This window comes from Phalacrocorax carbo, chromosome 1 (genome assembly GCF_963921805.1).
Source record: "Phalacrocorax carbo chromosome 1, bPhaCar2.1, whole genome shotgun sequence".
Classification (NCBI taxonomy): domain Eukaryota; kingdom Metazoa; phylum Chordata; class Aves; order Suliformes; family Phalacrocoracidae; genus Phalacrocorax; species Phalacrocorax carbo.
In genome coordinates, this window is record NC_087513.1 from 89,190,255 (window position 1) to 89,215,955 (window position 25,701).

Consider the following 25,701-nt stretch of genomic DNA (forward strand, 5'->3'; position numbering starts at 1 on the left):
CTGGTACAGAATTTTTCCAACCAAGGACAAACTGTGACTTGAACAAAAAAGTTCAACATTTGGGAAGAAGCTAGCACAAGTTCTGGCTGAGGTCTGTCCCTCATGCCATGAAACATCAGTCAGGAGGTTGCTCGAGTTGTTTCCAACTGGACCAGCCCGGGAACTGGCAATCGCATTTTCCCAGGAGATGTTGCTAGAATAACAAGCAATATACTCTGTAGTAAAATTGCTTTTAGTGACATGTTGACCACATGTTTTCCATCTCCTTCTTTCAGGCTTGGTTGAAGAGGGAAGTCTCTATGTCTTTAAGGAGGAGCGGTTGATTGAATTTGATGGGGAACTGGCCACAGATGTCTTGGTGGAATTCCTCTTGGATGTAAGCACAGATAAGCTCAGAGCTAGTTAAAGCCTCTCAAAGAAGACCTTGCAAATACTCACTTCGCTAAAAAACACAGCTTTATTTTTATTTGGAATTCCATCCCTGTTTGCTACATGCTGGTAGAGATTATGTTTGCCACCTTCCCAAATACTTGTCCGCCCATGAGTTCCCAGGAAAGCTGGTACCTTTATATGCCACCAATCACTTATATCTTAAAGATGTTCTGCTCTCTTTCCTGTTTATGGAGTATTTGATTGAAAGCAAGCAACAATCCCACATAACCAACTGCTAGTCACCCACCTCAGTTAGCAAGCTGGTGTGCAAACACTTTGCCATTTGCAAAATCTTTCACTTTTTTTTTAAGTAAGTGTTATTTTAAAAAAAAATCTGAGAAGTAGCATTCCCATAGAGCAACAAAAACCAGCTCAATTAATTGAAAAATGTATATGCTGCCAACTATTTGCCCATTTCTAGACACAACCACACAAACAGGATAGCATACTACTGCCTCTTCAGTGAGCTTACCAAATTGCACTCTCATGAGTTAGAGAAGAGCCTAGGACTTAGTGGTCTCAGGTCATTTTGTGCATGGGCACAAATATGTACTCACCCTTGCGCCTAAATGCAAGAGAGGTGCTGATTCCCTCATCAAAGTGTTGCATTTCTCTTTACATTTTATTCCAACAGCCCAGAAGCACGGTCTTTGCTTTGTAGTGAAAACATTTTGCAGTGGCTTGGCTTTCCTTTGAAATGAGGCTCCCTTTATGAGCAGCTGTGCAATAATGCAGATAAGGGAGGTAAGGCAACCAGCGGGGCTGGCAGGGTTTGTTTTCCAGGGTGGCAGGTTGCCTAAATGGTGACCTGCAGTGCAGGAGTGCCAGTAGTGAAGAGCACATCTGGGAAAGAGAAACAGCTCTCTAGAACCTGAGCTCTCCTATGGTGATGTATATGCATTCATCAGGCACTGTTGCCAAAACACACGTAAGTGGCTCAGGGACTGAGGCAGGCATCTTGCCCCACCCAGGAGGGCCACAGGCACAGGGCTCTGCTGTGACCCCAGCAGTGGTGGGATCCCTGGTTCCAGTGGCTCAGGCCACTATGGCCGCAGTGCGCTCTCCACCCTTCTCTGGACACAACAGAGGCACAGCCACATCCTGGAGCATCAGTAACAAGGCACTTCGTGAGGTTTTGTTTGCTGTGCTTCACAGTATGCTACTGAAAATTCATATTTGTGAACAAAGGAAGAAAGCAAGGATTTCTCTTTTTGTGTTTTCCACTCAAGAAGAAAAATACCCAGCAAGGCAGGGAAATAAAACCAAACACATCTGTGGTGCCTTGTCAGCCTGCTCTCAAAGGAAAACAAACCAGATGTCCTCTACTCCCCTGCAGGCTGTACTGCATTTTCCCCCCCCCAGTGAAGCCACACCTGATTTACACCAGTATTGCTGGGCAAAATAATCAGACCAAATCTTTTCACCAGCAGTGGCTATTTAAGAAAACAGAAGCAAAGTTTAGACTAATGACAGGCTGAAGCAGCAGACAGGTGTTCCAACTTCCTCATCAACACTGTGATTTGTCTGGGCCCAAAGCATGGGTTTAACCCATCCTGCATAGGAGGATCAGCCAGGAAAATTCACATCCAGACTTTCCACTGCTCCAGAACACTGTCTGGCCATGCTCTGGCATGCTGGTTTTAATGTTTTCCGAAAGCAAGTTCTTTGCAGTAACCTCTTCCAGCAGATTAGAGTTAAAGACAAATATGTCCATCGTTCACAGCTCATAGTCTCCATAGCGGCCCCTTTCAACTCCTCTCACTCTTCCTCAGCCGCTCTAAAGCCAGTTGCAATTGCTACTTCTTATCTCACATCACAACAGGTCCCTCAGCATCCATTTTGAGTTACTCAGACCTCTCTCAGCTTCCCTCTTGATGCTTCAACCTATGCAGTGAACCTTCTAATGGCTCCCTCTGAAGGTGACCTACATGTCTTAGTTCCTCACTTTAGGGCGGAGAGCAATAAGTAGGGTTTTCAGCAGCAGATAAATTGGGTGACCTCTTTCTCCCCACTTCAGCTGCTAGTGATGCAGCCTGCCAGGCATAGGTTGGTATTGCAAATCGTTGTGTTATCAAATGCGTTTGTCATGGCAGCTGCTAGAAGACCCCGTGGAGATCATAAACAACAAGCTGGAGCTTCAGGCCTTTGATCAAATCGATGAGGAAATCAAACTCATTGGCTACTTCAAAGGAGAAGACTCTGAACGTAAGATTAACATGTTCCTTGCGGGGCTTGGAGCCTTGCTGGGGTTGGGCATTGGTTCTTCTGCATGAACATTAAGGGTGTTAGGGGTATATGGCAGGCTGTGACAGTGCCAAAATTGCTAGAGGATGAGGTGGGGTTGCAGGCAAGTTTCTGTTGTTGCTATGCATGAGCCCATTCGTACACCAATGGCAGTGACCCTTCTCAAGGTGTCTGTTGGCAGAAGTAGGCGGTAATCCAGGGTCTCCTGAAGTAAGTCTACCTCACCCAAAACACCTGAGGTTACAGCTACACTGTGTGAGCACCTAAAGGGACCAAAGCTTCCCCTCTTATGAGCAACGAGCCCAAAAGGTCAAACAAAGAGGAAGGGGGGAAAGGGAATGAGAGGGACGCATGTTAAATACTGACTTGGCAAACATACAGCAACAGCAAGCAGGACACCTTAGGGCAGCCCGGCAGAAGCACTGACCTGTTTCTCCTTGCTGGACCCCAAGACTGGGAAGAGGCTGGTCCTTTGCCCTGAAGGATGTGGGACTCAGGGAGCATTCCAGGCAAAACCATCAGCTTTCATGAGTCTTGAGAAACCCTCACCTGAGACTCTCCCTGGCAAGCCCCAGCAGTCTCCTCTACCAGCCCCGAGTGCTCCCCCTGCTCTTCGGGCAGTGCTGGTGGCGTGCACCCCACACTTACAAGGCTTGCCTTTTGCAAAAAGACAGGTATTCCTACCTGAACAAGCACCAGGTCTGCTGCACTGCAACAGACCATCCACCTCTCCCTTCAGCTTTCTCACCTGCTCAAAATAGGCTACAGGGCAGCTGAGATAGGGCTGTGCCCCTAATGCAGATCAGTTACAAGTGTTTTGAAGAAAGGTGGGAAATAACCTGCTATAAAGAGCTCCCACCAGGCAGAGAGCATCCTTCCTGACTCTAGCTGAGGACCTGGCATCTGTAACAGTAAAAGTGTACCTCATTCCTGCTCCCTCCTCCTGCAGCAGGGGGAGCATGCCTAATCATGCTTAGTGACTGTTCAGGGAATGGCAGCAGTCATGAATGCTGGAGCAACTCCATCAGTTTTCCAGGCTGAATTACTGCTTGTGCAAGAGGGCAGCTGAAAACACCCCTGTGAAACAGGCTGGAGTTGTAACCCCTGGGCCTGCTTTGCAGGGCTGCTGATTACAGCCCTAGTTAACCATGGCATGCTGGGCTCTGTAGTATTCCTCAGCACCATGGGGCTGCACAACATGTGTCCTGTTTGCTCTATATGAAAGCGTCCTTTTTTGTAAACCCTGGAAGAGTAGAAGAAACAGAGTGCTATCATCTGATGTATTTTGCAATAATTTATATTTGTTCTTCCCTAGTGCCTTCTGTGCTGATCAGAGCGTGGCCAGCTGCCTGTGAAATCTTTTCTTCATTCCCCTTTTCTCCTTCCAGATTACAAGGCATTTGAAGAAGCTGCTGAACACTTCCAGCCGTACATAAAGTTCTTTGCCACCTTTGACAAAGGGGTAAGCACCCATGAACCTCACCTTGGGAGCTCACAGCCTTTACCACCTGTTTTCCAGAAGCTCCCAGATTTAAATCTGGCTCCAGCTTCTCATTTTCAGCATTCCTGTAATTTGTGGTATTGGTGTTAGCATTCAGATTTGGCCCTGTCGCAAGATAAAAGGCTATTGCTATAGCATGGAGGCAGGTCCTGGTCTGGGCTTAGTGACCAGCCCCATTAGGTTTGCGGGACCTTGACTCTGGCTTTGCTCTGCCCAAGTCCTTGAGACCAGTAGTACAGAGATCATCTGTGTTTTTTTAACCAAGGAAAGATCCATTCATGTTTTGTTTGCCACTCCTAAGAGTGTATACACTGAAAGAGAGCAAGCACCTTGACCTTAGCTCTACCACTGGGAAAGACTCTAGATAGGCAGAGAGGCACGTCAGGCTCGCTCATCTCTGCCCGTCTGCACCTCAACAGGTTGCCAAGAAGCTAGGTCTGAAAATGAATGAGGTGGACTTCTATGAACCATTTATGGATGAGCCTGTTCACATCCCTGATAAGCCTTACACAGAAGAGGAGTTGGTTGAATTTGTGAAGGAGCACAAAAGGTACGTAGCATACAGGACACTCCTGGCCATGGGAAGCAACTAAAGGTATCTGTCATCACAGGCTTGCCCATCTGGGGCATCCCTCTCAGTAAAAATAAGGATGATGACCACCTTTTGGTGATTTGCTAGCCCAGGTTTCAGATTTTGGCTGGTCTTTTCCTACTCCCAGTGGTGTGAGTATCTGTGCCGCAATTGGAGCCCACCACCATGGGGCTGTGACAACACAGCTTCCCTCCTCTTCCTCCTCCTCCCCAGTTAGCCATACCTCTAAAAGCAGGGAGGTTTGCAGGCAGTGGAGAGCAGAAACTTTGCCCTACTCGCCCATGCTTTTAATTTAGGTCTGTACAGAAGATGATCTTCTCCAAGGCCTCTCAAGCTAAACCAAAATTGTGTCCAGTCCCCCCTTTCCCCAAAACAGCTTCACCAATGGGTATATCCCTCTTCTGATGTCAGATATGTCTGCAGGCAGATTCTGAACTCAAACTAAGCTCTGAGGAACCATGATGGACTAAGAGGTTCCTGCTGACTGCAGGTGCAGAGAGGAAGCCACTGCTGTTATGTCTGTCTTAATCCTCATCTGCAAAGGTGCTGAGCATCTATGTTTGATCATGTCAACAGGAGCTGTGGATGCCCCATGCTTTTTGCAATCGGGTTTATTGCATACTTGCTTAGGGACTCGGCCATGAACAGTCTTGGAAGTGACTGGAAAGGCTGATCCCATGTAAAAGCACAGGGTTGAATATAAGGGCACAACTACCTATAAGGTGCTGTATTTTTACACCCTTAAAGGCTATCTAAATGCAACTGCATTTCCCAGCAGGCATTCAAGGGGCCAGAAAAGAGTTCAAGAAAAGCAGGACCACAGATACTGTTAGGGGAGCCCGAACTGGGCAGGGCTGGAGGTTTGTGTTCACACACAGAGGGTTCAGAGACAGGAGATCATTTCCAGAGTCTGTGAGTCACCAGACTTGGAAACAGATCTCTGCTTTTTCTGAAGTATGAAGGGGTCCTCTATCTCCCATGTACTGACAGGTCACTTTGCTGACCCCCTGGACTTCCTGACCTCAGTCCTTCCCATCTTTCTTCCCAAGTTCTTTCAGTCAGGCAGCAGCATCAGGAGGCTGATTAAACACAGTCAGCTAAGTGGTAGCCTAATAGGCAAGCTCTCCACCAGCACAAAATTGAAGCAGAAACCCCCCAAGTCTTATGTGCTTCAAGATGCTATGTTGTGCTTGTTAGGAGCAAGGGGTTGGGCCATATATTTTTGCAAGTGGCAAGGCTCAGAAGGGAATTAAAAGGATTCTCACTAAATTGGATGCCTGAAATCCCAAACCTGCCAAGGTGCTGCCGTGGCAGGGGAAAAACCATGGGGTGACAGTGATATGTTCCCAGCAGTTAATATTGAGTCTCTCGGAGCCAAAGTGCTTCTTCCTGCCTTGCCACCAGTAAAGGACATAAAGCTAAAGGCTGGAAGTGGAATTTGTCAGACACAGAAATGATCAGGCCTGTAGTGAAAAACAAAGCAAACTCAGCAGCTGCCATATGGTGGTTCCCTGTGGACAACTCGGCAGGAAGGTGTAGACGGTCTCTTGCCTCTGGCCCCTCACACAGATGACTTTCTCACTTCACCCCAGCCTGCAAGCATGGGCTTTGGCATGCTTTAAATAGCCCTTCCAAAAAGGGCTCCCTTCTGCCATACCTGGGTGGGCTTTACCACCTTTTCCTCCAGCCCTGCATTGAAACTGGGATTTGCTGAGCTCTCACTGCAGCCTCAAGACAGGAGCTGAAGCAGGTGCCCAGGAGGAGCCTGGACACAGCCTCCAGGCTGATGCTTCCCTTGGCAGCTGCAGGCAGCAGTGGGAAAGTTCATCCTCGCCTGACCAGGTCAGGAAGCCAGTGTTCAGCACAGTGGGGTGACTTGTCCAAGGTCAATAGGTGGCTGGCTGGGGATGGTGGCTGGGTGCCATGACTCCAAGGTTTCAGCCCAGGTTTTTCCTCTGTTGCACAAATACAAATTACATGGTAATCCCTCTGCCTGTAACGAGAGGCATCTGGGTTTATGCCTGTTTCTCCTGCAAAATGCTGGGGGTGGGCACACCCCCAACCGAGGTTCTCTAACTGTGGTGTAGCAACGTGGGGGCTGAATTCTGCTCCCTCTCATTCCCCTAAACCCAGTAGCCTTGATCCCTCCAGCATTGGGAAGTAACCAGAGTAAATCTTGAGTACCACAGTAATTGGTACACATGGATGTGATCAAATCCTTCCCACTGAGTTTCCTTTCTCCAAGAGCTTTCCCAGAGAGCAGCTAGGGAAAGCATCTTGAAAGCCAGGTACAAGTACATAACATGCATTCACCTGATGTAACCTCCAGTTTCTGATAATCAGCAGTGAGGAGGCTGGCTGGATCAAAAACTGTATCTTGTGCTTAGTGGCTATTTCTTCAATCTCTATAGTAATTTTTTAACCTCATTTCCATTTTGATGCTGAAAGTATCCAACTGTAATGAGTTCAGTGGCTGAATTATGCATTATATCCAAAGAGCATTTCTATTTGTTCAGTTTATACCTGCTACCTAATAATTTCACTGGATGCCTCCTAGCTCTCGTGTTATGAGGAACAATGACTAGCTATTCCCTGATTCACGTGGTTTTTTTTTCCCACTCCCAATTTTTTAGACCCCCTGCCAATATCTTCTTCGTTCACCAGTTCTACAAGATAAAGAGTTCTTATCTACTTAGTCTCCCCCAAACAGAGGTCATTCCATACCTTCATTCACTGCTGCTACATTTCCATGTCCCTTTTTCAGTTGTCCCATATAATTTCTGTGACGGGATGACCAAAACAACAAATATGTTCACTGTGGAGGTGCATAGCATAGTCGTCCATTGCTATAATGGTATGACGTCTTTTCTCAACTCTTTGTAACCTTGTTTTTGCCTTTGGAGCTGATTCTTTCTCAATTCATGACACCTGGGCCCCTTTCATGAGAGGCAATAATTAATTATACCTAATTTAGAACCCATTGTTGCACCTGTATAATCAGGATTGTTTTTCTGCAAGTGCATTTCTTCCCATGTCTATCAGGCAGACACTCAAGTCTCAGGGGACCCCTCTGTGTCTCCTCACAGTCAGGCCCGTGTTGGTCATCTGAAGAACTGGATATAATAAGGAAACACTGCCATATTCCTATTTCCTACCTTTTTCAGATCATGTGAGAATATGTTATGCATATGATCATGCTAAAGCTTGTGCTAGGAATCTTAATTGGTTAATTCCCTCTGTCATGAAAACTGAGCATTTATCTCCACCCTTCCTCTTCCAATGTCATTAATCCACAGGAGGACCTCTCCTCTGATCTAACTGCAGCTTAGTTTCCTTTTGTAAGGGACCTTGTCCAATGGTCCTTTGAAGGTAGCTCACTGCATTAACCAGCATATGTTTGCCCACTTGTTGGCTTGCTCTGGGAACTCCAGCAGACCCATGGCAGTGATTTTCCTCTTAAAGGCCATGCATCTCTTGTCCTATTGCATCATATTGCTTCAAATACCTGTTAACTCTACTTTTTCTGGTAGGATTATGCCCATAAAGAAGTCACTTTTCCAGACCTGTGGCTCCTCAGGTCCTTTAGGAACCTCTAAGAAATGATCCTTGTTTCTACTGCTCTGGTAGCAAGGCAAACCGAAGCAACAGATTACACATCTCATTGGTGCCACCTGGTCCTGGCAACATGTGCTAATCCCTTTGCCAATTTGTTCTAGGACCTCATTGATGGACGCTTCTCTTTGTAACAGCTCCTGGGGCTGGTCTGCCAGGGAGACACGCTCTGCTGGGGGAGAGGTGCAAAGGATTGCTTGTGCTTGTCTGTGATGGCCTTGTGATCCTTGGGTGCCCCTTTAAGACCCCAGTCACCTTTCAGCCTGCCAGGCTCTCTGATAGGCTTCCTGGTACAGATGTTTCTGAAGACATTTACTGTTTTGGGGTTTTTTTTTTTTGTCCTTTATGAACTACTTATCAAAAAAATTTGCTTTGGCCAGTCTTCTGGTTTAAATTTTCTTGCCCGTGTTTTTTATGATCTATATTTTCTTGCCAGAGGTTATTCTGTCTTCTTTGCTGCAGCAGAGTTTGGAAGGGTTTTTATGGTGGAATTATGCTGGGCTAAAACCAGGAGAAAAGGGGAACAAAGCCAGTAGAAATGTCCCAGCGACAGCAATACACAAGTGAATGGGTCACCTCATACTCTCAGCACAGACAGAACAATCTGCCATGTGTGGGACTAATTTGCCAGCGAACCCCAGCACAGAGAGGCATCTCATCTTCCCAAGCACAAGTAGTGTCTGCACTGAGTCGACTGGGGGCAAGGGCAGGGTTTTATCATCATAAATAAAAGCATAAGTTGACCTACTGTGCCCCTGTGCTTGCATTCAAAACATGGTGGCTGACAGGCTGACTCCAGCCACCAACCAAACGTGCCACGGTGACCTTTTCCATGACGCCAGCAGCGTCATGTGTGATGGTGCTGGACATGTCCTCAAAGAGCGTTTCTGTCTTCCTTTCAGGGCCACCTTGAGGAAACTGCGCCCAGAGGACATGTTTGAGACGTGGGTAAGCATGCACGGGCGGGAAGCCTTGTGTCCCTTGCTAGCTTCCAACAAGAAACCACTGCTCAAAAGCTCTAGCCTCTGGCTGAGCAAAACATTATCTCTCCTTCCTTGCAAAGCCACTTTCCCTCCTCTGGGAAGAAGGGAAAGCCTTGGCTCTGATGTCCAGTGCCTGAGTTCAAATGGTGTGTTCAAATACTTTGCTCAACAGTGGCGGACAGCTGAGCTGAGTCCTGTTTGCTCCACAGAGAGAATAGGGAAAGCTAACCAAGTGTGCCAGGCAGGTGTTGAACCTCTGTAGTGGCCATGATATAGCTGTGGAGAGCACCCTTCCCAAGGATGTTCCATCTTACCTAACAGGCATCGATGCTGGTGGTGGGGTGACTTCAGTGGCCTGCTCGCTGGGCAAGCTACAGAGGTTGTACCAAATGGACGACTCATGGAAATTGTACCAGATCAGTCAGTCATGCAATTCAAAATGCAAGCGAGGGCAGGCAGTTCAGTTAATTATATAGATTACAGAGTAAATCATGCCTTGATTGCAATTTTCACAGCATGAACAAGCTGCAAGTCAGCGATCATGAAGAACTAACCAGCGGTTTGGCATGGATCATGTGCAGAGGGCTCTCCTGGTCTGCAAGTGTGGGAGAAAAAGGGAAAAGTGAAAATCAAGGAAAAATAATGTGTAATAAATTATACCTTTGCTGTAAATGAGTAGGATGTTAATAGCCAGTCAGGGACCTTCAAGTGCCAGCTGAATGCTGAAAAACAAAACTGAACAGGTGCTTTACAGGCACTAAGGAAGATGCAGTTATTCCTCCAGAAAGCTCGACACATTTATAACAGCATTCAGTTGCCTCCTTGCTTGGCTGTGTAACATGAAATGCTGCAGGACTCCAAAGAACCAAAAACCCTGGGAGTCTTTAATACAACAAGGCAAGAGGTAATAAAACTGAATCAGGAATTATGAGTCACTTAATGCATGATCGCTTTTATTTTGAAATACAGATTCTAGAACCATTGAAGAACAACAGAACCATTCTAGAACAATACAGCTTCCTAGAACCATTGAAGTCCCTCTAAGCTTTTCACGGGGCTTCAGTGGGACCCAAATTTCACATGCAGTGGTTTTGCTTTTATACTGATTATATTCTAAAATAGCCCCAAGAAAAGTGTGAATTGTCTGCGATGGGATGTCCACTTTACCAGCAGCCTGGGAACGCAAAGCTTGCCTCTGCTATGAGCAGGGGATTTGTACCTACAGGAGAAAACAGGCTGGATTCTGATCTCGCTGCAAGCTCAGAACATCCCCAATGCCTTCACTGGAGTTACTCCAGTATTCTTTGCTGCCTTGGAGGTCAGAATATAGCTATAGTATATAACTATATATAGGGGTTTTTATTATTATTATTTTGCTGTCTGACAATGCTGTGGGCAAATATGGAGAAAAAGCAACAGTGTAGATTTTACCAGCTGTGAGAGGTCTGAATCCCAAGTAAACCTGCCTAGAATGCCCTGGTGAAAACGTTTTCCCTGAAGACACCAGCAAAGGCCCAGCATCAGCTATTGTTTTTAAAGATAATGTTTTCCACTTAATCTTTCACGTTTTTTTTTTTTTCCTTTCAGTATTCGATGGTGGCTTTGTCACCTCTGGGCTCAGAAGGGAAAAGAAATTAGCATTTAGATGGGAATTTTTTCTCGCATTAAAACCAATTGAAATGGAAACCGAGACTGGCAGCGGGTGAGGAAGGAGAAGCCGATCTGTGGAGTAATTCAGAGATGACATTCATAGCAGGCGGATGATGAACTGGCTGGCAGATGCATTGGCCTTTGCCAATATCATTACCTATTACTCACGTGTCTCATGGAGAAAAGCAGCCCCCAGGCTGTTTCTGTTCTCCACTCGTTGGAACCCTGAAATGAGCCTCCTACTCAATTTCCCTTGCTGCTCACAGACACCCTCACCTAAAGCAGAGCCCCTTCACCTCCTGAAAGGTGTCCAAGTGAGACACCTTGTCTCACAAGTTGTGAGGAAACTTCCTTTGCTGGTCTCAGAGGAGCATGTTTGGGGTCTGAGCATGGTGGCAGATATTTGTTTCCCTGCAAACCATCCCCTGGCAGCTGCAAATTTATGAGGGTATGTGGCCTCGGGCATAGAGGGTGAGCCCATATTCCCATTCTAGGGAGCCTTCTCTCCAGGCAAGGTTTTGCCCCACACCATCAGAAGCTCCCTTGCCTTTGCCATCATGGTGCCCACCTCATTTTTAGCTGAAGGGTTTCAGCAACACTACCCAAACTATCTGCTTCAGCGCCTAATACATCCACAACTCAGCCTTGTCTCAGCTCCCATTTCTGGTATCTTGGTAGGGCTCCAGTCAAGCTTCCCTTTGCAATCGTCCTGTTCATTTAAAGGCATCCCACCACTCCAGCAACCGCCCAGACTCTGTCCCCCTTCCCTGGCCCATTAGTAATAGCTTTTTTGTTTCCAGGAGGATGACATGGAGGGAATCCACATTGTGGCCTTTGCTGAAGAAGATGACCCAGGTAGGAGGCCATTTTCCTCCTTGCGTGATTCTCCGTCACTCAAGACTGTGTAGTTTCAGGTGCTTCATTTGCATCACAGTGCCCCATGCCTCTGCTGGGACAAGGAGCCCCAGCCTGTTGGGATGGGGAGCTGGGATGCTTCTGGGTGTTTACACTAGCAGGTATGCTAGCTGGAATTCAAATTCTGGATATAAACAGATAACTGGCTGGGAAAAAAAGTCATCCCTTACACCCCAGCGCCAGGATTTGTTCCCTAACTCTGTATCCATCTTGCTGTGTGGCTGGGTGTGTGATGTGCACGCAGGAAACCTGTGGGCATCAGGTCCTGAAAAGTCATGGCATCGTGCTTCTCAGCACCATCAGTGTGCCAAAAATCTACGGCCTCTCAGGGGCTCAGTTCCTCCCTTGCCACAAGAAAATAGCGACATTGTTCCACTCCACGGAAGGATTATGAGACTTAATTCATGTGTAACTAATTTCAATACCCGGGGAGGATGCTCGAAATTAAAAGCCTTATTATCAGCAGAAAGAGCTGGGAGACAGCATTTTAATGAGAACTATAAACAACTCCTGTGTGCATAGGGGGATGAGGGTAGTTGAAAACCCTGCAAGCGAAAGTGCCTGCGTGTTTGCAGAAGAGGGCTGCAGCGGTTCATATATCATTTCAGACGGTTTTGAGTTCCTGGAAATCCTGAAGCAGGTTGCCAGGGACAACACCGATAATCCCGACCTGAGCATTGTCTGGATTGACCCCGACGACTTTCCTCTGGTGAGTGGCAGAGGCTCCTTGCCTTTCTTGGTTTTATTCATGGATGGGGGGGTGGGGGGCTGTATGCACAAGTGCAGGAATTGCCCCAGCACATGCACAGGATATAAAGGATGGGAAATGGGAACACGGGTGATCCCTAAGAGCTGCTTGTTTGGGTCTACCTCCCATGAAGATGGCGTCTTGGGAACATCCCCAGAACCGGCACTTTCCTTTGCCGTGTGCAGTGGCCCAAGCTTGGGTTTAGCCTCTTTTCTCTCCTGTACATTCATCGATGCATGCTCCCCACACCACAGCCCAGCCAGCTGAACTAATGCAGCGGGGTATTGCAAATGCCCTTTTCTGAGCTTTGTTTCTCTCTCCTGCAGCTAATCACTTACTGGGAGAAGACATTCAAGATTGACCTGTTCAGACCACAGATTGGGGTGGTGAACGTCACAGACGTGAGTAGCGTGTGCCCAGATTACCCATCAATCCCAAGATTAGGGTGCTAGGAAGGACGGGATCCGAGGTATGCTGGAATTAGTAGGATTTCTGCTGTTAAGTGGAGGTAGACCAGGCCTTTTCTCCAGGAAAATGTGTAAAGACCTCACCATTCCCCCACACAGCTGGGATCATAACACCTGCAACGTCAGGCTTCAGGGCTTCTGTCTGAGCGTGTTTATGCAGCCAAGTTGCACAGAAACCGTGTCAGCTGAGGACAGGACCAGACCCTGCGGTCTGAGCTCCAGGGCTTTGCCTAGGTTTGTTTTCAAGGTCTCACATTTCCACCCCAACCTGCAGCATGCACCATTGTGCCCTGCTCTGACTGAACCTGGATGGGCTTGGGGGGGAACAGTGCATGTGTAGGGCAGAAAGCAAGCCGTGCTTAGGGGAGGAGAAGAGGAGAAAAAGGAAGGTGTTTTTGTAGCAGAAGCAGAATGGCCCAGCTTGAGTGTAGGAGGGAAAGACGCTCCCCAACAGATGACAGGGAGAAACTGCACAGCTTGGAAAAAACCAAATACGCAGCCTTAATAAGAGTAGGACATAAACTGGTGACGGAGAGATCCTGCTGGGTGAAGAGAGTATACTGGGGTTCATCCAGGTCCTCCACTTTCTCAGCCGCTGCTGTGTGGGTGGTGCTGGAGGGGTCTGGGTGGGAAGAGGAGATGTGTCTGCCCAATGCCCGGTGGCAGTGAAGGGTTTCCACACCGTCCCGCAGCCAGCAGCACTGCAGAGGGAGAGCTGCACAGGCAGGTACTGCTTTGGCACAGCTGCAGTGGTGGTGGTACCCACAGCATCCACAGCTGTGCTATCAGGCCAGCTTTCTAGCAGCTACTGTTTTCACCATGGTTGCCTTCAAGCCAGCAAGCCATGGGACTGATGTCAGGTTGCCCGCACACTAGGAGTTTTTAAGGCAAGTGGGAGAGGAACCCATCCAACCCCCACCAGCAGAGATCTGGGGAGAGCTGCTGAGTGCAATGTGCATCCCAGCCCTGACATGACGATGGAGAGAAACTGTTTTTCCTTTTTCTGACAATAGCTGTCCAGATGATCAGAGAGCGTGTAACGCAGCATGCTCTAGCCTGGCTCACTTATTAGCTTAGTTTATTTTTGATGATTAAGTACTGGGTGTTTTAATCTCTTTAAAATGAACCTGTGTGGGTATGTGAGTGTCTCTGGAAGCAGAAATCTCTCCACTGCAGAAGTGTTTGTAATTTGGTGCTTGACTTTGTGTTTGATGTTTCAGATGTATGGGAACCTGGTGTTTCATTAGAAGAGAGACAAGAGGGACTTAGTGTTGGGACAACTGTCCAGGCCTGGGCACTGATCCTGGCTCCACCAACAACCTTGCTCCTAGCCCCTACATTATGTCTCCTGTACCTCCCCAGAAAAAGAGGGACAGCAAGGGAGTACTAGATGATTGTGTCTCCTGGTACAACAAGTGCTGCAAGACCATAAGACAGGAGATGTGGTAGGGAAAGCAAAGTGATGGCGTTATGAAGAAAGTGGAGACCCTGGATCTTGCCTGTCCCATTGAGAGGAATGAGAGGGAAGAACATAGGCTGGTTTGGGGGTTACAGAATAAATGTGGCGCTGGCTAGATGTGAGCGGTACTTTACCTGTAATAGAGCAGCGTCTGCCAGACACCTAGCGAGTGGGGACCCAGTGGGTTAAGGCTTGTTAGAAGAATTGTTAAGGGAGAGACAAAAGTTAGCATCTGTCACCTAAAATCATGAAAGAAATGAACAGACGAGCCAGAAATACAGCCCAAGACTTTCAGCCTTTTGCCCCTATTACTAGCCCACAGTACCTCTCTTCATTATATTTACTACAGCTGGCTGTGTTTAAGTCACATCAAAGCTACATTAAACAGCTATCAATGAAAATTCATGGAAGTAGGATTGTCAGTGACAAGAGAATCATATAGAAAGCAGTATTAGGCAGGAACATATGCCTTATTATCCAACAGTCACTCAGAGACCTGTAAAAACTCACGCATTATCTAGCTTTGATAAAGTAAATGTTTCAGGTTGTTGATTATAGTATTTGCAGTTTTTATTTCATTCCTCGTAAGCCTATTTTTTATTCCTCAAGAGAGAGATTTAAGAAAGTTCTAGGTTGGCGGGTGATATCTAAAACAAACACTGAGCTCATTTTGTTATTTCAGTGTTACATCACTGCATTCAGCCAAGTTACACAAGGACAAAGTAGGGCTTACACAACAGTGTAAAAATAAACACTGCTGTTGGCTTTGGTGGACATAACCCCTGTGACCCCATCGCTTCTCTAAAAACCTGCCAATACAAACACCAGAGCTACCAGTTGCCCCCACTGGCCTGTCGCATCGTAATGGCTCAGGACTAGGGCTATGACGTGCTACAAAATATTGCTGCTCTATTTGCACAGCATCTTCTCTAGGTGCAATGTGCCAGCTCCTGTTGGAGTCCTCTCATTTTAAAGGTGTCACTTTTTGCTGCACAAACAGTCCTGAGGTCAGGGACAAGATCATTTGCATGAAGCAAGAGCTACATGCCTCTCCGTGACTCTTCCTTTTAATACAGTTTTGGTGTTTCAGGAGGAAAATATTGTAAGGGAGAAACAGCTTTCCCTGAGCAGAATTTGCCTGACTTTTTAGCAAGCCATACAACAAAGAGAATTAGGTACCACAGGCAGGGAAAGAAGTGGGGCACATCTGCAAAAGCCAATAGTTATCTTCTGATATATGGAAAGCACTTGCTTCTGCAATATCAAACGCTGAATGAGATAACCTCACAGCACCTCTGCAGAATAGGAGACTAATCCCCCATCACCTCTCCCCACAGGCTGACAGCATCTGGATGGAGATCAGAGATGACGATGACCTGCCCACAGCCGAGGAACTGGAGGACTGGATAGAGGATGTGCTTTCTGGGAAGATAAATACCGAAGATGATGATGACGACGATGACGACGACGATGATGATGACGACGATGATGACGACGACGACGATGACGACGACGACGATGACGATGATGACTAACTATGACTCTGTGCAGTTTGACTTGTGGGGGCTGAAAGGCCTCCTCCCTGCGGCAGGTCCCTCCATCAGAAGGCCTGTGCTTGAGCGTCAGCAAGCACCGCTGTTCCTCTTTCCCCCATGCCCTGCTCCCCCTGACCCTGCCCTTGCCGGGACCCCCCCGGCCTGATTCTCAGTGGTGCTGAGCCACCGGGACTGCCCTTGCGGTGGGCGGCGCCTGCAGGCACCCAGCACCGCTGTAAATCATGCCTCCTTAGTAAGGCCAACAGGAATCTGCAGGGAATCTGCCCCCTGTGCCCCAGGGCAGGAGGGAAGTACCTGCCTGCTCACTGCCAGAGGGACACAGGGAGCCAGTTTGTATTTTCCATGCTCATCAGCCCAGCACTTAACATCCACAGACCAAATCTCACTTCAAGACATAGGGAAAGCCACTATAAAGTTTAGTCCTTTTATTAAACACAATGCCCTTGGCAGCTACTCTGCCAAGACCACTCAATCCTGCCAGTTCTGCTCCGGGAGTCTGTAGCTACTCATTAACATGCTAGGAGCAGCAAAATGCTTTGGGAGGGGAGGAAGGTTTTAGTGATGCTATTTAAGTTTTCAGTGATCCTATATAAGGACAGGATATTCTTGTCTGGCAGCACAATGCATAACCAAACACCACAGTCCCTGTCTGAACCTCTTTCTTCTTGAAAGCTCAGGCCAAAGATAGGGTAAGTGCAGGTGGGCTGATACGGGACATAAAAAGCTTGCAAGTTCCTGACCTGCTGGAAAGGCTGATCCAAGTCTGAGCCCAAGCTCCTGAGGCTGAAGATCACGGCACTGAGCCAAATTGTTGGTCCTAACCCCAAGGAAACACCAGAGCAGACTGCGGGCCAGTACCAAACATCTGCAGCCAGGTCTGCGCTGAGCCTACCTTGCCTTTCAGGTGAACCTCAGCGGGACTGAAGGTGGTGCACATGAGATAGACAGCATACTTCTGCCAGTGGAAACATTCACAGGGGCCCACCCTGAAGCCCTCCTATTCCCCATGACCTTCCAGCTTTAGCTGACTTTTAATCCAAAGCCGACATAGCATCTTTTCCCATGACCAAGATGCTGGGAGGGAACACATCCGTCCAACCATATTAGATGCTGGATAATGAGAGTTGGGCAATGAGCAGTGAAAGGATTCAAGCTGTTTGGCTTTTAAGTATTCAGCTGCACAGTTACTCCCTGCTTAGGGACTCTGATGTCCCATGGTAGCCTGCAAGAAGCCTCTTTTGACTGCAGACTGAGAAGGAGCTCAGGGCGCCGGGTCGCAGTCAAGGGGAGGTCACTCACAAAGCAAAGGGTCAGCAAATCAGTCCTGGCAAGTGCAGCACCATCCATGTGCAGGTCACTGCGACAGTGTTAGGTCTCCCTGCTTTCCCATGCCGGCAGTTTTCAATTGTCTTAGCTTATTAGGTTTGACAATAGTGCAATGAATGGAGAGTTTGGAGATAGGTTTATCTTTATAAATACATTTATAAATACATTCTCCGGTCATTCAGACTTGTTAGCATAGGTAGGGTACACACGTCCTCTCTTGCTACAGATGAAAAAATGTTGTTCTGTCCTTTCTTATACTGGCTTACATCAGAGGTGAGCAATGTTAGGGGAAATAACAGTGAGAGGAGAAACAGAGCTCATTATACAAATGCGAATCAGCCTGATGAGGAACAAGGTTTACACACTATATATTTCCTTTATCAGATGAACTGCAAAGCAAGATTTTATATAATTTTTTTCCTGCCTGTTGATCAGTTTCTTTGACACACTCTCTCTCTCTCTCTCTACATTAGCTGAAATAGAAATTTGAAACTACTGGTATAAAAAAGCTGAAGTACTGATATATTCCTACGTGTGCCATATCCCCTTGGTGGAAAGTGCCCACAGGAAAAATACGCAGGTGGATAGCTATCTATCTCTATGTATATGAAGGAATACTGTGCTTATACAGTATATGACTGTAGGCCACGTTAGCTCCTCACTGAACATCAAACACAACCCGTGCTTTTCAGGCATAGCTCTTTAGAAGAATCGGCAGGACAGCAAAACCCCTAGGACAGCTATTGTCTTTTATATGCTTGCCCTTTCTTGCTTCTTTATGATGGGTAAGCACTGCCTGGAAGACTTGAAACAAGTGAGTTTGGGGACACCATCCACCTGGTCACACTGGGGTTATGAACAGCTTGGCCCCATCCCAGAGGACCTGGTGGAGACTTTCAGAAAGCTTGAAATGCAGAGTGCTCTCAGCCTGGAGGGTCCCCTCCTCCACACATCCCTCTCTCCTGGCCAGCGCGGTGCCCAGCACTCCCCTTCTGCTCTTTCCTTTTAGCTGTTTCCTTGAGAGATTTGCTGGAAGACTCTGGCTCAGCAAGAGAGGGAGCAAGCAGGACTCAAGGTCTCACTGATGCACATCGGTAAGGAGTAAGAACAGGCAAAACTAGCAGTTTAGTAGTCTCCTTGTCTGTGATTACGGGACAAACTGCTTATGTTACTCACCTCAACAAAGTACTTGTTTATCTTTACCTTGGGGCTGTTCCCAGGAGTAAAACACACACAGTTTCACCCTGCATAAGGTAACAGCCTGCCCAAGCCCTGCAGCTCAAGGTCAGCCACTGCAGAGTGCCATGAGCTTCCATAAACATGAAGAATAAATGAAAAGATGCTCTACTGCCTTTCCCAGCTGGCACAGGCTCTGGACATCCCAGTTGCCTGGGTACTCTCCATGTACCTCTTCTCCAGCTGTGGGTGCTTATCAATTCTAATGTGCCCCTCTCTAGGTGCTCTGAGAGGCACAGCTTACACAGGCAGACACTGCACATGGCACTACAGACATGTTCAAGTGCACAGGTGTTTCACAGGCATGTACATATTTCACTGCATCAAGCAACAGAGCTCTGGGGTAAAAGTGCTTAGGCTTATACAGAGGCCAGTGAGGCTGAGCTCATACTGGAGCTGGTGTCAGTAGCTTACGGAAAGTTTCCCTTCAGTTATGAGAGAAAAGGCTAACCCTATGGGTGCCACTCCATGGTGCCAGCGCAGTCCCTGATGGGGCAACCCTTTCACTCTTCCTTCATCATCCATTACGGTTTTCATAGTTGTCTTTGCCCACAGATGGGAACTTTTTATCTTCAGCTTATGGGATAAGCACATAAAAAGTTACAAAAACATTGCGGCAGAGGAAGGATTGCAGCAATGAAGAAGAGCAGGCAGCAAAGCCTCTCCCATTCACCCATAACACCTCATCTGCCCCGAGTTCATAGTGACCAAACCACTGGACGAGGTAATACCCCTTGTGAAGAAGACGGCAGCTTGAATTTGAGTGTCTTCCTTGCAGGGACAGGTAAGATACCAGCATGTGGTGGTATCACGCACAGGACCCCATGCACAGGTGCTCTTGGGGTCCTCTGTCAGAAGTAGGCACAACTGGCACGTGAAAGGCACAGGCAACCCTGAGGAGCAAAGTCATCCTAGTCCTGCCAGCTACACACTCAAAAGCAAAAGGGCAATGCATTCAGATGAGGAACCAGCAAAAACACATCTTTATTTAAAAAAAAAAAGTGCACATGGGCAGCACTGAGTGTTTCTCCAGGCGAGTCTGTTAAGACTGTCCCTCTCTCAGCAAATAGTTATTTTTCTCCAAAGTATTAGTTAGACATTCATATTAAATGGGTCTTAATACACATAAAGACAGACCAGGAATCATACGTTGCCCTCATCTAACTGCGAGTGCTTCAAGTGGATCAGTCACTTCAAAGTACCCCAAAAAACCTAGCCTTACCCCCCCTCAATAATGGTGAGGACCCCCCTTACAAGCAATACATGGCAAGAACATGAATTCATACGCCACCTCCTCCCAGTCCCAGACACAGGGCCAGGGGCTGCAGAAGAGGGGTTTGTTCAGTGTGCTGTACCACAGGCCCACACCATGCTGTTCATAGGCAACAATCAAGGGAGAGGGAAACCCATCAAGAGCCATAAACTGCAGCTATCATACAGAAGCACAGAGGAGAAAGCTTTTGCCTTTGCAGCGGATGCAAGGACACTGATGGAGCGGCTCCGTGAACCAGAAACTGCTCTGAGCTAACGTCAAGCCTTTGGGAAACAGCTCCAGAAGGAGAGGACAAGGAAGGCACGCTGGAAGTGACAGATTACTCCATATTTTCAGGGTCAGCAGCTTTTGTGATGTTTCTGAAGAGTGGTGAGAGTCTCGTGCTGCCCTTGGGAGAAGAGTGGCCCCATAGTGAAACCAGAGATCTCGTCTGCTTCCCATCCCAGAACAGAGCTGCTCAGCCAGATGTCAACATGTATGCACAGCCGAGGACACCGGCTGTTTCTCCATGTCTGTCCACACATCATACCTCAAAAATGATTGATTCATTACCGAGACCAAACAAAAAACATTGCCTTTTATTCCCAGAGAAATAATTAATTAGACAGGAACATATCACTTCCCAGCTGCCACTGACTTGCAGTGCTGTGAAAACAGGCCAAGATTACATCTGGATTCCTCTCTGTCCCATCAAAGCTTTGGCTTTGGGGAAACCCCACACACAGGCAGTTTCCCACTGATACTTGGACTTGGGGGACTGAAAAGCAAGAACGGTTCAACAGGCGACAAGCACCGAGGCCCTCCGGGGCAAAGCAAGCTGCCTCCTGGCTATTTTTACACCCCAGGTAGGTCTATTCTGTGCAGTGCAATGCCATCTGCTAGAAACTGGAAGCAGCAGAGCACAGCAGGAAGGTGATTAACCTCAGTAACAAGGATGTGGCAGGAGGACTGTGTCCTAGCTGGGACCCAAGACTGTGCAGCACCCACTGTGCTACAGCATCCCCTGCCTTTGCCCCATTCCCTCATACCACCGACACCGGGGCAAAGCAGCCCTCCAGCAGTCAGTACCCCCTGGGGACAGCGGTGGGATGGCTCTCACACCTGTTTGGCAGAAGATGATGTCTAATGATGATGTGGACCATGGGGCAGGGTCCAGGGCAGGGCCAGTCCTCTTGGCCCTGCTCCCAGAATGCTCCCTGCCAGGTTTAAAAGGTGCTAAACTATTTAAAGGGCTTGGGGCGGGGCGGGGGGGGGGAGGGAAGCTACATAGCTTCCTTGCAGCTTGAAGACCCATTTCTGGAGTCAGATTACAAGCAGCTTTTGGGATGGAAGCAAAGATCCTTCCGGTGCCTCACCCCCCCTTTCCGCTCCCCCCCTCACACCTTCTCTTGTTGAGCATCAGCAAAGAACTCAAAAGGACTTCTGGTATTGTCCCTAATAATACGGACGACAAGAAGAAAACACAGCTTTTTCACCTTCTTTTCATCCCTCTTGACTTATTACTCTTCTGATCTTCACTGGCTCCCCTAGTTTTTTTGCTCTCTCCATTTCTATCTAACCTATCTTCCTCTTCTTCTCAACCCACCCCTACAGCATATGGTATATCGAGGGTCACTTAAGGATAAGGCCCTTCCCTGCCCCTGCTGCTTGAGCTCATCCCCAGCCCAGGGAAACAGCAGCCTCCCTCCCAATGCTGTCAGGAACCGGCTGTGGTGGCCCACCCTGCCATGAGCCATGGCTGTGATGCAGGGAGGGACATTTCCTTCTTGAGGAGAAAGCCGACCAGACAAGCCTGAGACTGGCTTTCCTTTTGAGAGGGACAGGTGGTACACACTCAAGGTGAAGCTGTTTCACCAGCCTGGGCACTGTGGAAATACCAGGGTTTTTTTTTGGGTGGGTATTTTTTCATATTGTCCCAAAATCCAGATGGGGAACCATCGACCAAGCCCCAGCTGCATGGGAAGAGGTTGGGCTGTCCTGGCTGCTGCTGCGGGAAGAGACCACCGGCAATCACACCACTACACTGCCTGAGCAGAAGACAAGTGGTGGGTCTTCACACATGAGAAATAAGCCTCGGGGGTTAAATTAACTGAGTTTGCTGGAAGGGTTATTCTATACTTCAACAGCAGCTGAAAGCCAACTACCTGCCCAAGAAGACCAGTAGTTGTCCTGACTGAGTCCTCCTTCGGTCGTGGGTGGCAAATGACTTAAATAGCCACGAGCAACCTCATCCTCTGCTTTTGGATTTGGAGGAAGACCAGCCTGAATCAGGTCCCTCTCTCAGTAACACAGGTAAAAATAAAATGATGATCGACCAGAAAGCAGCCCTGAAATTTGCCTTGTGTTAGAATTTTTTTGCTTTAATATTCAATCCAACACGTCAAAGCCCTGCTCCTGCTAGTGACAAAGAAAGTCGCTGTTGAATGACAGAAGTAACTAAATGTTTGAAGGACATTTTGGTCCCTGCAAAATGAAATCACTGAAGGAATTTGCACAGCTTCCCACAGCCTAGTTACTGAATTACTAAACCAGTTTCTCCCAGCCACTTACAAAGCAAAATTATAATCAGCTGTAAGATCTGGTATTATGAGTATTCAAGAATGAGCTTTTACAAAATAGAAGCTAAAAGGTTTGCAGATCTGTTTCACATCTGTGGCCCAGATATAATCAGCTCCTTCTTGTTCCCTCTTTTAAAGCATGCCCACAGCATCTGACTTGCACTGAAGAGAGGCCCAAAGAGCTAAAGAGTTCTAAGTGTCTCTTAAAACCTCTAGAGGGGCTGAATCAAATGTGTTTTATCAAGCACTCCCTCCTCTTCATGCATGCACTTTTAATTCATGGTACCTTTTCAAGTAATAAGAAAGAAAAAAAAAAAAAGAAGCCAACCAAGACTGTAGATGTCTAAGCATTTGGAAGCCCGGTTTTTGCCTTTGGAAGAGACTTAAAATGTTTCAGTTTACAGAGTAGCTTCATGCCTAGAGCAATTTGTGGTGTCTCTGTTTTTAAAAATCTTTGTACCTTCATGTTTCCAAGGGTGCTGGAGGGAAAAACCACACCCTGCTCTCCCAGGTCTCTTCCACTGACTTCACATTGCCTCCTCCTTGCCTTACTGTCTCTCTTGAGGCTCTGCTACTTCCTCCATATTTTGATACATAAGCCAGGTGGATGCACTGAGCTATCCCAAATGCACATCCACAAGGTAAAAGTTATCTCCCTTCTTCCTCTTCTAAATTGTATTCAGCACTGCCCACACGGAGCCAAAGACTGCTTGTTCCCTTCGTCTTGGCTGTGGCCCCACCAGCAAACAACTGTTCTGCTCCTGCCGCAGGCAGGACCTACAGGCTTTGGGAGGCCAGCAAGCAGCAATATTGCTGCATGAGGGCCCTTGGCATCCCCAGGTTATTTGCATTACCTGAGCTGGAACCAGGGCAAGCCCCAGGTCCCATACAGAAATGGCCGTCTTCATCCCATTCAGCTCCCCAGATTTTGGGGGAAAAAAGATCAGCTCAGGGCTTTGGAGTAGGCTGGCAGTCTTGCAGTGGCCCCCAACCTGGTCACAGACCACTGTATAAGCAGTAGTCAGTGGGGAAAAAACCAAAACAACCCCAAACCCAAACCTTTGCCAGGTTCATTACAGAGGGGGACAGGGAGATGGGGAGAAACAGGAAAACAGCTTTCTTCCCGCTTGAGGTAGTCTCCATTTTACTAGCAACATGTCAGCATAATCCATGCTCACAGCAGGGCTGTAAAACCTGCTACAGCATTTCAAAGCAACTCTGTTAACCTTGTTCGCAGATAGTGATTTACACATATGCAGTCACCCCGCTACCCCATCCCTACCTACATCTGCAGACATGTTATGCTCAGCGCTCCCTCCTCTCTCAGCACCTCCTGACCCAGCAGTGCATGGATACACACATGAAAAGGGAACAGACACCTCTGCCCCTGTGGATTATCTTTCAGTACCGGAAAAGACTGTAACCTAAGCCCATCACCTTTCCAGTCCAACATAAACTCAGGAGTTGTGTTGAAAGACAAATCAAAGCGCTCCGCTTGGCCAACTCCCAGCACGCCTTCCCTTCCTGCCTGCTGTTGTGAGGCACCACCTCCTGATGAGAGGTCCCCTTCCCCTCGCGCCCACCCCACCTGCCCTGAGCTCCAGGGCCCCCCAGCCGGCTGCACACACTCTCCCTGGAGCCCTCGAGTTCAATCCCAACCTGTACCTCCTGGGACTTCAGAAGTGGGGCTGGAACAGCAGCGCCAGTACCTAGTACCAGGAGTAGCTGTTTTGGGGTTTGAAGCCCTGCCCACTTCTATAGACAGATGCTTCATTGAACTATTAATTTAGATAACAATATTGTACAGTGAGGTGTTGTTAGTGCTTCACGCAAGGCCCTGGAGCCAGTTGCCTAAGGTGACAAAGCCCTTGGATAACCCATTTGTTATACCCTGACTGCGTGCAACCCCTTTGCCCTATACCTCCCCACTGAATTCCCCAGAGCTGATGTTTTCTGGCAGTCCATAACTATGAGGCTTGGTCCCATCACCTACTGGGGTCAGTTGATCTTAGGTACACTTCAGCCACCAAATGCGCTACCTCAGTGGTTGTTGCTGTGCTGTCTCAGGGCAGCTACAGCCTTACATCCTCACGGCCAGGAAGGACCCTGCAGGACAGTCAACTCCTTCCCAAGTGACCCCAGTCTGGTGTCTCCCTCAGGCAGAAGGTGCTTATCTCTTGTTCAGCACGCCAGGCCCCTCCAAGTGCTGCTCACCAGTGAAAGCTTCCATCCCCTTTCTGTCAGAGGTTTGGGTCAGTAATACTTAACCCAGCATTACACCTGAGGCTCCCTCCTACCTCAAAGACCCCTGCAAACTCAGTGAAAAAATTGGCTAAACTGGAACAGCACCCTCAGCTCTAATTTCTGCTGAGCCACGCACCACAACCCCTTATGATTCAGAGAGCTGAGCTCTGGGTGAAGGCCAAAGGGAACTGGTCCCTCTAGCAAAGCCTGTTCCTTCCATCAGTTTCCACAGCCCACGGCAGGAGAGGAAGTGCCACGAACGGCAGCAATCAGGTGTTGATTCGGTATCAGCAATAAGCCACAGATGAAACAGAGCACGCTGAACTTGTATGTAAAGACACAACTCTCAAGGCTAAGAGCCTAGGACAAGGCTGACGAGCAGACTGTCTTGTTTGTGCCAAATGCCTGCTTCTTACACCTTCCCATGGCACACCTGCGGCCGGCTCCCACAGTGCATTTACCTACACAGCTCCGGTCCGTCAAGTCGGATCTTCCTCTGAGGGGCAGGAAGGGACCAGCAATGGCTGCACACCCATCACTGGCTCTGCAGGGCGGTAGCAGCATTATTTCCTTTCCCTGCTCAGCTCCAGGAGCTGCACTGCGAACAGCCCAGGGCTGGGCATGGCCAAAGCACCCGCAGGATGAGGGGGACTGATCGAAAGCTGAGAGATCAAGGGAGGGCAGGAGGCAGGACCCATCCCACCCCCATCCCACCCTTCCTGCTTCCTCCTGGCCTTTAGTTCAGCGCTCTGTAGCCTAAATACATCCAGCTCCCCCCAAGCAGAGAATTACCCATTTGGATGTTTCCCTCCACCCGCATTTATACATGTGCTGCTTATCTCCACCACTGCCGCATTCTATTTTTTCACTGCACAGCAGCATCCTGTGGATTTTTCCAGCCGTCA

At 48.1% G+C, this 25,701-nt stretch overlaps 1 protein-coding gene and 1 long non-coding RNA gene across 2 annotated transcripts in view; both read left to right on the forward strand.

The window, feature by feature from the left end:
- Positions 1–18,053, forward strand: part of CASQ2 (calsequestrin 2) — a 33,755-nt gene extending 15,702 nt beyond the window's left edge. Inside the window, exons 3-11 of the mRNA XM_009504718.2 lie at positions 276–376; positions 2,526–2,637; positions 4,065–4,138; positions 4,597–4,727; positions 9,284–9,329; positions 11,815–11,869; positions 12,538–12,638; positions 13,004–13,078; positions 15,941–18,053. Of these exons, the coding sequence (XP_009503013.1) occupies positions 276–376; positions 2,526–2,637; positions 4,065–4,138; positions 4,597–4,727; positions 9,284–9,329; positions 11,815–11,869; positions 12,538–12,638; positions 13,004–13,078; positions 15,941–16,138 (893 nt within the window). The 3' untranslated portion in view covers positions 16,139–18,053. The remainder of the gene's footprint in view (positions 1–275; positions 377–2,525; positions 2,638–4,064; positions 4,139–4,596; positions 4,728–9,283; positions 9,330–11,814; positions 11,870–12,537; positions 12,639–13,003; positions 13,079–15,940) is intronic.
- LOC135315794 (uncharacterized) overlaps positions 1–25,701 on the forward strand; it is a 212,058-nt gene that overhangs the window by 66,470 nt on the left and 119,887 nt on the right. The window lies entirely within an intron of this gene.